This window comes from Mobula birostris, chromosome 9, assembly GCF_030028105.1.
Source record: "Mobula birostris isolate sMobBir1 chromosome 9, sMobBir1.hap1, whole genome shotgun sequence".
NCBI classification, from domain to species: domain Eukaryota; kingdom Metazoa; phylum Chordata; class Chondrichthyes; order Myliobatiformes; family Myliobatidae; genus Mobula; species Mobula birostris.
The window spans coordinates 25,501,170-25,511,765 of NC_092378.1; the positions used below are offsets into that span (position 1 = coordinate 25,501,170).

At 41.1% G+C, this 10,596-nt stretch overlaps 1 protein-coding gene across 2 annotated transcripts in view; it reads right to left on the minus strand.

Annotated features, from left to right (window-relative positions):
- The window catches only part of LOC140202592 (fatty acyl-CoA reductase 1), a 176,144-nt gene extending 166,650 nt beyond the window's left edge, over window positions 1–9,494 (minus strand). For both annotated transcript variants that reach the window (XM_072267632.1, XM_072267631.1), the window contains exon 1: window positions 9,386–9,494. Coding sequence is in view for 1 of the 2 variants with exons in the window: in XM_072267631.1 (XP_072123732.1) it covers window positions 9,386–9,394 (9 nt within the window). In the remaining variant the exon portion in view is untranslated. The remainder of the gene's footprint in view (window positions 1–9,385) is intronic.
- Window positions 9,495–10,596: the final 1,102 nt, after the last annotated feature.

The window sequence follows — 10,596 nt, forward strand, 5'->3', positions numbered from 1 at the left end:
AAATGAGTAAGAATAAAGAAAAGGGACAGATGTGACCAAAGCATAAAAATACGGATGGGAAAGTAGAGGAGCTGAGCTGGTAAGAGATGAGGAAGTTAAAAGATGTACACAGAGCTGAAAACAACTGAACTTAACACGCTTTGAGGTGGCACAGTACGGTAGTAGTTAGCACAAAGCTTTACAGTACCAACAGCCCAGGTTCAGTTCCGGCTGCAGTTTCCTCCAGGTGCTCTGGTTTTCTCCTAGTGATATACTGGTCGGCAGGTTATTGGTCACTGTAACTTGTCTTGTGATTAGGCTCAGCTTAAATCAGGGAGGACTGCCTGGTGGCGCAGCTCAAAGGGCCTATTCTGCACTGTGTCTCAAAAAAGAATAAATAAAGGGTAAAGCAACACATGCAAACAGTCAGGAATGGAAGGGTAACATACTATGTTTGATTGCAGGGATCAAATGTACTGGATTATTGCATTAAAACTAATAGAAATCGTTTGCATTGCCACTTTTACAAAGAATGGTGGAAGACCGGGAAGGAAGGTAAGCCACCGTTTCTTTGCTGCTTCCAGCAATGCAAAAATGGGAAGCTCTGGAAAAATGCTAATCTAACTTTTCAACATAAAGTAATAGTACACAGCACTCCAAGGCAGAGTACAAAGTAAATGGTAGGTTACTTGCTAGTGTGGAGAAGCAGGGGCATCAGGGGGTACATGCCCACAGATCCCTGAAAGTTGCCTCACAGGTAGATAGGGTAGTTAAGAAAGCTTATGGGGTGTTAGCTTTCATAAGTCAAAGGATAGAGTTTAAGACCCGTGAGGTAATGATGCAGCTCTATAAAACTCTGGGTTAGGCCACACTTGTGGAGTACAATGTCCAGTTCTGGTCGCCTCACTATAGGAAGGATGTGGAAGCATTGGAAAGGGTACAGAGAAGATTTACCAGGATGCTGCCTGGTTTAGAGCATGCATTATGATCAGAGATTAAGGGAGCTAGGGCTTTACTCTTTGGAGAGAAGGATGAGAGGAGACATGATAGAGGTATACAAGATATTAAGAGGAATAGATAGAGTGGATAGCCAGCGCCTCTTCCCCAGGGCACCACTGCTCAATACAAGGGGACATGGCTTTAAGGTAAGGGGTGGGAAGTTCAAGGGGGATATTAGAGGAAGGTATTTTACTCAGAGAGTGGTTGGTGCGTTGAATACACTGCCTGAGTCAGTGGTGGAGGCAGATACACCAGTGAAATTTAAGAGACTACTAGACAGGTATATGGAGGAATTTAAAGTGGGGGGGGGTTATACGGGAGGCAGAGTTTGAGGGTCGGCACAACAATGTGTACTGTGCTGTACTATTCTAAGTTTTATGTTCTAATATAAAAATTGTTCCCTATTCACCACCCCTCTCAAGTTAATTTCAAAACAAGTTCAAAGTAGTTGCTAAAAGATAAGACAGTTCACTTTTTCCTTCTAAAAATAAAGCATTTATTGCTGCACTTTAATTGCCCCAAAGAAGGTGGGGAGGGGTGAAGTTGCTTTCTGAACCCCCAAAGTGTTTCTGGGCAAAGTTGTTCCAGGATTTAGACTCAGCAATGAAGAACCTTAAATACATTTCCAGGTCACTTGGATAAAGACCTACTGGTGAGTGCCCTCATAACCTACTCTCCATGTATTTCTTGACATCAGAAGTCACAGTCTTAGGAGGTGGAGTACCCCAAGTAAATGCATTTTGTAGACAGCAAACACTGTGCACTTGATACCAGTGGTGGACAAAGGGAATGCTTAGGATGGTTGATGGGGTATCAATCAAGCAGGCTGCTTTATTGTGGATGATATCAAGCTTCACAGGCTTACCAGGTGGCAAGTGTCTCACCTCAGCATCCAAATCTGTGCTATAGTCTTGTAGTCATGATATAGCTGATTGAGTTTTGGACTAAAGGTAAACTCCTCCTCTACCCACCCCCTCCCAGGTGTCGTGGGTGGTGACTAGGTCATGGCAATACCGTTGAAATATCGGTAGCAGGTGGTCATTTTAGATATGGCGACTGACTGGCACCTGGACACTAGAAGTCAGCAAATGTATTTTCCAACTAAGCCAGTAAAATGATGTAGGCATGTGGTATCAGCAAAGCAAAAATAAGCTGAGCTTCCTCAATTAATCAAATTGAAGAATTTTTAAAGTTAAGCAGAGCCACAGCAGTTAAAAATGGAAATCTAAATCATATACAGCAAGACAAACAAAGACAGAATTAAGGGCAAGTAATAAATAAAATACTCAAAATATTTTTCACTCTCCAACATTCTTTCCCTCTGGGAGAATAAAACTTCACATTTGTAAAGTTAATTTTTGAAACTAAGGGTGCTTAGTTATTGTTAATTATTATGCTGTTATAAAATGATTCCTCCCTAGATATACTATTCCTAACTTTCAGTTGCTTTTAACTATCACACTGAATACCAAGACTAACAATGGAAAAATATATCCAATAGAAATGCAGTGTCTTCAGGAATTTCAGAGATTGCCATCAGACTTCAAATGCAAAATTGCCAATTGCCTGGCTGTTATCACCAATGCAAAAAGTCTGGGCAATGTAACAAAATATTCAAATGTTTTACACCATTTGCACTAAGTCTGAACTGAAAGTGAGATGAGGAAAGAGAAAGATATCACTAATGTCAATTTAAAATTTTATGGATAGGAGATGAGGAAAGAATGTAAAATAGCTGTAGCTCTGAGTTCTGAAACTGCCACACCCATACTGACTTCAGGGTAATTAAAGTTAAAGATATTTCCTCTTTCAAGAAACAACTCTCACACACAATTAATACCACCAGAACCACTGGTTAATTATAAAACAGTCACATTTAGAAGAAAAATGCAACCAAACAGACTATAAATAATTTGTGAAATGGAAATGTAGCTTTAGGTTTGCCAATGCAACCAACAAGACCAATTTTTCACTAACTCACTAACCTTTTCACAAATGTCTTGACCACAGGGATAGGGGGGAAAAATTCTTGCCACAAGTACAAATTTTCCATTCGGGTTGATGAAAACTATTAGACTTTCTCCATAACTGCAGGATAAAATTGATAACATCCCAAGGCCTGATGGGATATACCCCAGGTTACTGAGAGAGGCAAGAGAAGAGATTGCTGGGGCCTTGACCAATATCTCTGTGTCCTCTCTAGCCTCAGCCAAGGTCCTGGAGGACTGGCAAGTAGCTAACGTTGTTCCATTATTCAATGAGCACCAAAGGTAATCCTGGTAAATATAGACCGGTGAGTCTCAGGTCAGTGGTAGAGAAGTTACTAGAGAAAATTCTTAGGGATAGGATTTATGAGTATTTGAAAAGCCATGGCCTCATTAGGGAGAGCAGCATGGCTTTGTGTAGGGCTAGTCGTACCTTGCTAACTTGATATATTTTTTTTGACAAGATGACGAGGATGACTGATGAAGATCTAAGGATATTCATCTGTAGAGCTGTGGATATCTTTACATAGATTTTAGTAAGGCTTTTGACAAGGTGGGAAGCTCATCCAGAAGATTAAAATGCATGGGATCCATGGTGAATTGGCCATTTGGATTCAGAACTGGCTTGCTTGTTCATAGAAGATGGTGGTCCACGAGACTTATCTAGCCAGATATCTGTGATTAGTGGTGTTCTGCAGGGATCTGTGCTGGGACCTCTGCTGTTTGTGATGTATATAAATGATGTGGTTGAAAACGTAGATGGGTGGGTTAGTAAGCTTGCAAACGATACAAGGACTGGCGGTGTTGTGGATAGCGTAGAAGACTAGCAAAGAATACAGCAGGATGGAGATCAGTTGCAAATATGGGTGGAGAAATGGTAGATGGAATTTAACCCAGCCAGATGTGAAGTGTTGTACCTTGGTAGGTCAAATGTAAACAGACAGTACACCGTTGAGGGTAAGACGTTTAGTAGTGTTGATAAGCAGAGGGACCTTAGTGTCCATGTTCTTAACTTCCTGAAAGTGACTATACAGGTTGATAGGGTGGTTCAAAAGGCATACGGCATGCTTGCCTATATTAGTCGAGGCTTTGAGTTAAAAAAAATCAGGAAGTTATATTGAGGTTTTATAAAACTCTAGTTGGGCTGCATTTGGAGCATTTCGTACAGTTCAGGTCACTATTACAGGAAAGATGTCATGGATTTGGAGAGGGTGCTGCCTGGATGAGAGGGCATGTACTATAACAAGAGGTTGGAGTTGTTTGCTCTGGGGTGGAGGCGGCTCAGGGGAGATCTGATAGAGGTTTATAAGATTATGAGAGGCATAGATCAAGTAGACAGCATCTTTTCCCCCCAAGGTTGGTCTAATACCACATTTTTAAGGCGAGAGGGGGCAATTTCAGAGGAGATGTGAAAGGCAAGCTTTTGTTTTAAAACACAGAATGGTAGGTGCCTGGAATGTGCTGCCTGGAGTGGTGGTAGCGACAGATAAATTAGAGGCTTTTAAGGGACATTTAGTATGTGAGGAAAATGGAAGGATATGGACATGTGTAGGCATAGAGGATCGGTTTAGTTGGCTTGTTAAATACTAATTTAATCGGCTCAGCACAACATTCTGAGCTGAAGGGCATGTTCCTGTGCTATACTCTTCTATGGTCTACAGTATATTACATCATCCTCATTATTCATAACAGAAAGGGGCTCCCCATGGATTGAACTAAAACTACAATGACAAACAGCAGTGAACTGCTAATGGATACAAGAAATTCTCACACAACCAACAGGAACTCTGCAGATGCTGGAAATTCAAGCAACACACATCAAAGTTGCTGGTGGACGCAGCAGGCCAGGCAGCATCTCTAAGAAGAGGTACAGTCGGCGTTTCAGGCTGAGACCCTTCGTCAGGACTGAAGAAATTCTCCACAAGTCTCAGCTTGTCAGAATAAGCCGAAGCACACAAGTAATTCAGCCCATGACTCTAGCCTATGGCATTCCTAACCCCTGTCCCAACAGCAAACCTAGTACATTCCACTGCAAATGTAGGTACAGTTGGCCACACAATCAGAAATGAAATGCTTGTTACAAATCAAAAAGCTCTTTCTCTCAAAATGTAATCTTGGGTGTTCGGTTCAATATCAGAGGGACATTAAACTGAGGCCTACTCTGTTATCAGGTGCCTAGGTAGGGTCTTTTTGGAGTAAAAGTATTTTTAAAATCATAATCTTGGTTGTTTTCACAAAAAATATTTAATTTACACAACATTTCACAGGTCAGGAGCCAATAAAGTACTTTCACAATATCAGTCATATGACCAACAGCAATAAGAGAAATGAGTAAAATACACAACTTGGTCAGTTCGGTTAAGTAATATATCAGATAGAACAAAATATCATGGTTAAAACAAAAACATGAACACAATACCCTTTTACTATAAAAACACCTTTTCCAGGTACCTGACAATAGAGTAGGACTCAGTTTAATGTCCCTCCAATATTGAACCAAGTGCTCAAAAACTCATTTATAAATCATAGGGTGGAATGCACAAGCTCTGAAGTGAGGCTCCATCTCCCACCCTCCAAGAATGTTGCCTGTGCCCCAAGGTATGCATTTGAAGGTCTCATGATTAAAATTTTAATAATTTTTCCATTAAATTTCTCCACTACTTTTCCTTCTCTATCCCTATAACTTTCGATAAGAGATTACAAAATTATATTTCAATGTCAAAGGATATACATGGAATTAAGCCTCATCATAATCTTGAAAAGGCACAGATTGAAACGGACAACCCTCACCTTCCTTAGGCAAGCTTAGTTTACATCTAGCATGCCTCGCGTCCAAATTTCACTCTTTACATTTAAAAAAGGAAATTCGCTAAGTTTCCACAAATAAAACTTTCAAATGAACCTTCAATTAATGTATAAATAATGGTAAGTAATATAAGCATCATATTTATCTTCACTTAAAATCTGTTCTGTTATACAAGAAAACTAAGTGTGGAGCAATTGCCAAGATTCTAATGATGAGATTTCGCAATGGCTAAAACAGAAAACCCACAATCTTCCTCAAACACTAGAGTGAGCCAACTAGGTTAGAACTGAGGCAATCACGGAATCTGGTAAAAGGGTGCCAGAGTGGAGAGTAACCACTAAGACCAAGCAGCTGATTATTGGCTTCAAGTGGAGAAAACCAGAGGTCCATGAGCCAATCCGCATCAGAGGATCAGAGGTGAAGAGGGTCATCAACTTTAAATTCCCTTGGTGCTATTATTTCGGAGGACCTGTAAGCAATGCAATTCTGAAGAAAGAAGCGCAGTGCCGCTACTTCCTTAGGAGTTTTTCGCATGACATCTAAAACTTTGACAAACTTCTATAGATGTGTAATGGCAAGTATATTGACTAGCTGAATCACAGCCTGGTATGGAAATACCAACACCCTTGAACAGAAAATCCTACAAAAAAAAAAGTGGATACAGCCCAGTCCATCACAGATAAAGCCAACCTCACTATTGAGCACATCTATACAGTGTTGTTGCAGAAACAGCATCCATCATCAAGGACCCTACCACCTAGCTCTCTTCTTACTACCGCCTTCAAGAAGGTGGTACAAGAGCCTCAGGACTCACACTACCAGTTTCAAGAACAGTTATTACCCCTCAACCATCAGGCTCTTGAACCAACGGGGATAAATTCACTCAACTTCATTTGCCCCATCACTGAAATATTCCCACAAACTATGGACTCACTTTCAAGGACCCTATTTCTCATGTTCTTGATATTGATTGCTTATTTATTATAATTTTCTTTCTTTTTGTATTGCAATTTGTCTTCTGCACACCCAAATTGGTGTGGTCTCTTATTGAGTCTATTATGGTCATTACTCCATTGTGGATTTATTGAGTATACCCGCAACAAAATGAATCTCAGGGTTGTATACAGTGGCATATATGTACTTTGATAATAAATTTACTTTGACCGTTGAAAGCAAATGTTACCTATATAGCAACTGGGCACATATTTGCCAACAATAGCGCACAAGCATCCTAAAGATACAAGTGTTCTTTTGTAAAGGACTTTCATTTTCATCTTTTTCTGTGGCACCCCAATGAATGTAACAAAAACACAAGAAACAGGAGAAGCAGGCTAACCAACACCTTGAGCAAACTTTGCCATTAAGAACAATCTTGTCACCATCATTTGCCCGTTCTCTCCCTGTACCCCTCGACTCACTGCACCTCAACTGTCTGTCAATCTCTACCATGAATCTACAACCACCATAGTTCCAAAATAAAAACAACCTCCAAGTGAAGTCCTTCCTCATCCCCATGTGAAATGAGCAATTTCCTTTTCAGTAACTACGCCCTTCAGATCTAGATAAACCACCAGGCAATCATTCTCAATATCCACCTTCTTGTAATTTTATTAACTTTCATTTTTCAAGCACGGGCCCAATCTACTCAACGTCCCCCCACCACCCCCATTCAAACATCAACACTTGTAAACAACCTAGTACAACTTCACTGCACTGCGTCTAAATATATCCTTCATTAAATACGGAGACTAAAACTGCAGAGTACTTCAAGTACTATCTCAGCAGTTCCTTTTCAAACTTCTATATGTGCAACCTGAGGCAATTAAAGCTAAAATTCTATTTGCCTTCCTAATAGCATGTGTACAATCTTTGGCCTATTATGCTTAAAAACATTCGAGTCTCATCTGCTATTAATAATATGGTTTTTCGACTGAAGTGCTGAACCTCAGTTTCCTGCATTATGCTCCATTTATTCAGCTTCTTGCCTCATCTACATCTGTACAGGCTATTTGTGTGCTACTCACGGTGTGATAAAACTTATCTCTGCATCAACAATAAATTAGCCACAGTACATTTGACCACCTCCCTTATTTACGTCACGAACGTGGATTACAAATAGAAGAGGTCCTACATTGATTCCCAGTAGCTATCCGCTAGTCACTGATTGCTCATCCAAACAGAACTCATTTACTCCGACTGTTTGCTGCCAGTCAGCCACTCCTTTCTCATACCAAAATATTAGCCTTTTATGTAGCATCCGGCCGAATGCCTTCCGGAAATCCAAAACACAGCTTCTGGTTCCCCGTCCCCCCAACTGTACAGCTTTCTGTTTCTGAATCCTTGAGAAAAGCGCTGCTTACAAACATTAAATCTGCAGTCAGTTTGCACGCTGTATACAGCAACATTCACCGAATTGCAGGGCACAAAATCGAAAGGCACCGCCCCACGACACAGACACAGCGCACGCCATCCCCAACGACACATTCTGAACAGATATATTATTTTTATTATACAGCAATGCTTTCCCAAATAAAATTAACTCTTCTTTCCCCAAACTAAGTCTTTCCAGAATCTAACACTTCTAGCTTAAAGCAGTGCTAAGTAGAGGATAATAATAAAAGAAACATTTGGATGCGTCACTGCCTAACACAAGGCTCCATTCAAACACCAAAAGAATGTGTCAACAGCCCCATAAACATTAAAATTGCCCTGTGACACAAAATATGTAAACGAAATATCTGACACTGGACAAATTTTGTTCGCTCCATCTTCCTGAATCCTGATACCGCGAAGTGTTCTAGCTTACCTTTCTTTTATTATATCTATCCTTTAATTCAATCTAAGGAAAATAATTATTAAATTAAAGTAACTTCACTTGGGTTGAACACCATAACTGAAGGCGACAAATCAAAACAGCACGGGGTAGCGCCGAGTTCTCATACCAACATTGAACCAGCAACCAGGTGAAACGAGTTCACTAAGGGAATCAAGTTTTCGTGCTGAAGCAGGTTGAATAAGATGGGCCGAACGGGCCTCTTATCCGTTAGCAACTTGTTTAGAGTGACATCTTATTTCCTTAACACATTCGCGAAAGGATGGAAGCATGCTTATCACGTGGATGCTGGGGAGCTACAGTGAAATTGTTGTTAGCATTGTGGGTGGGAACTCAAAAGTGGAAGTAACAATACAGTGTTTATTCGTATTGTTAAATATAACACGTGGAATACGAAAGGAAATGGCAGAGTTTTCAGCGGTCCACACTGTCCAGCCATCTATAGAAGGTCCACACCCGGTCTGGATCCTTCCCAGCGGTTTCCCCTAAAATATCATTACCGGTGCTTTTTCTTTTGGTACATCTTTCAGTTTTATACCCAGTTCCTCCACCGAATTGTGAAACATGCTTTTTAAAAAATTTAAAACTGCATGAGACAATCACGAAAATAGTGAACATAGAAATGACAGTCTGCATCAATTTGTACATCCTTAAGACACGCTATCTGCATTCACTGATAACATTGCAGGATTTTGCGAAGGATACGACAGACAGCTCCAACCTTAAAAGGAACTGATGAGTTCCACGTCGAGAAAGAGAGTAACGCCGGGTTTTTGTCCTTACCGTGTTCATGGGTCGCTATATGCGGTACTGCTGCGATCTCGCCCTGAAACCAAAAGAGCGACGGTCGCAGCCCAGGCAGCTGCTACCGCCCTGGTTCCTCCTCCCGCAGCGCAGGCGCCGTTTCCTCAGCCTCTCGCACCAACCAGTCTTCGCCGAGCAGCATTCAAATAAATCTCACACCCGGGAGGAAAGCTCGCCGACAACCGTCCGTTCTGGGGGTTGTAGTCCATGCCAACCATTTCTAACGGCATCCTCCAGTACACCCGGATTGCTCTCTACCGATGAACCCAGTTTGATATATTTCACTGCAATTAATACAGACTATTGAAGTTTTAAAAGCATATTTTAAAAAAATTGCCAATAGTTTTAACAGCAAAATGAACTAACATTATACTGAACCGAATCCAGCTAGAGTTATAACTCACAAAACATTTTATGAAATAATTTTTGACCCACGATAAATTTTATCAAACACTTGGACTTTAAAATAAATCTCACAATTCATGGAGCTATTGTTTTTTTTTGTGACGCTCAGTGATAAATAATAACGGTGCATCGACTTGAGGGACAGCTGCCGGTTCTGCTTGTAAACTGCTTTCAGTGGCCGGATCGGATTGGATTTCTGCGCATGCTCGGCTAAAAGCGGAGTCCACGGTGAATGGGGTGGAGCGGGGCATCTGGGGCTACGCTTCAGACCCCGTGGCCGCACCGTCCACACAGTGCGCCGATGTCCCGGAGAGAGCGTCTGGATGCATTGGTTCTAGCCCTCAAGCTTTATGTCATGGATAGTTGGTGTAAGAGTGACCATCCTAGTTCTCTGAATGGACTCATAAACCCTGTGGGAAAAAGTTTGTGTTTCTACATTTCCCATGACATTTAAAGTGTTCCAGCTATGTTATTTGAACGTTCAATAATTGTTTTGAATATTTAAACCAATTTAAATAATCTGTAATTATAAATCAATGACCATCGACTTTTTCAAATCTATTCAAAGATCTTTGGTAGCTGTCAAAGACTGTGAGGGCAGCGCCTCAGTAGTACTCCGCTTAAGACGAATTGCTGTGCAGAGGGAGCTTCATAATTGGGAAATGGAGAATCACGTCAGGCAGCCCTCCACATCCAGAACAGGTTAAGTTCAAGTGACTTGGCATTGTGGGTTGTAAGACTAGGCAACAGATCAGGTCCGCTAGCATGATTTGGCCCAATAACAT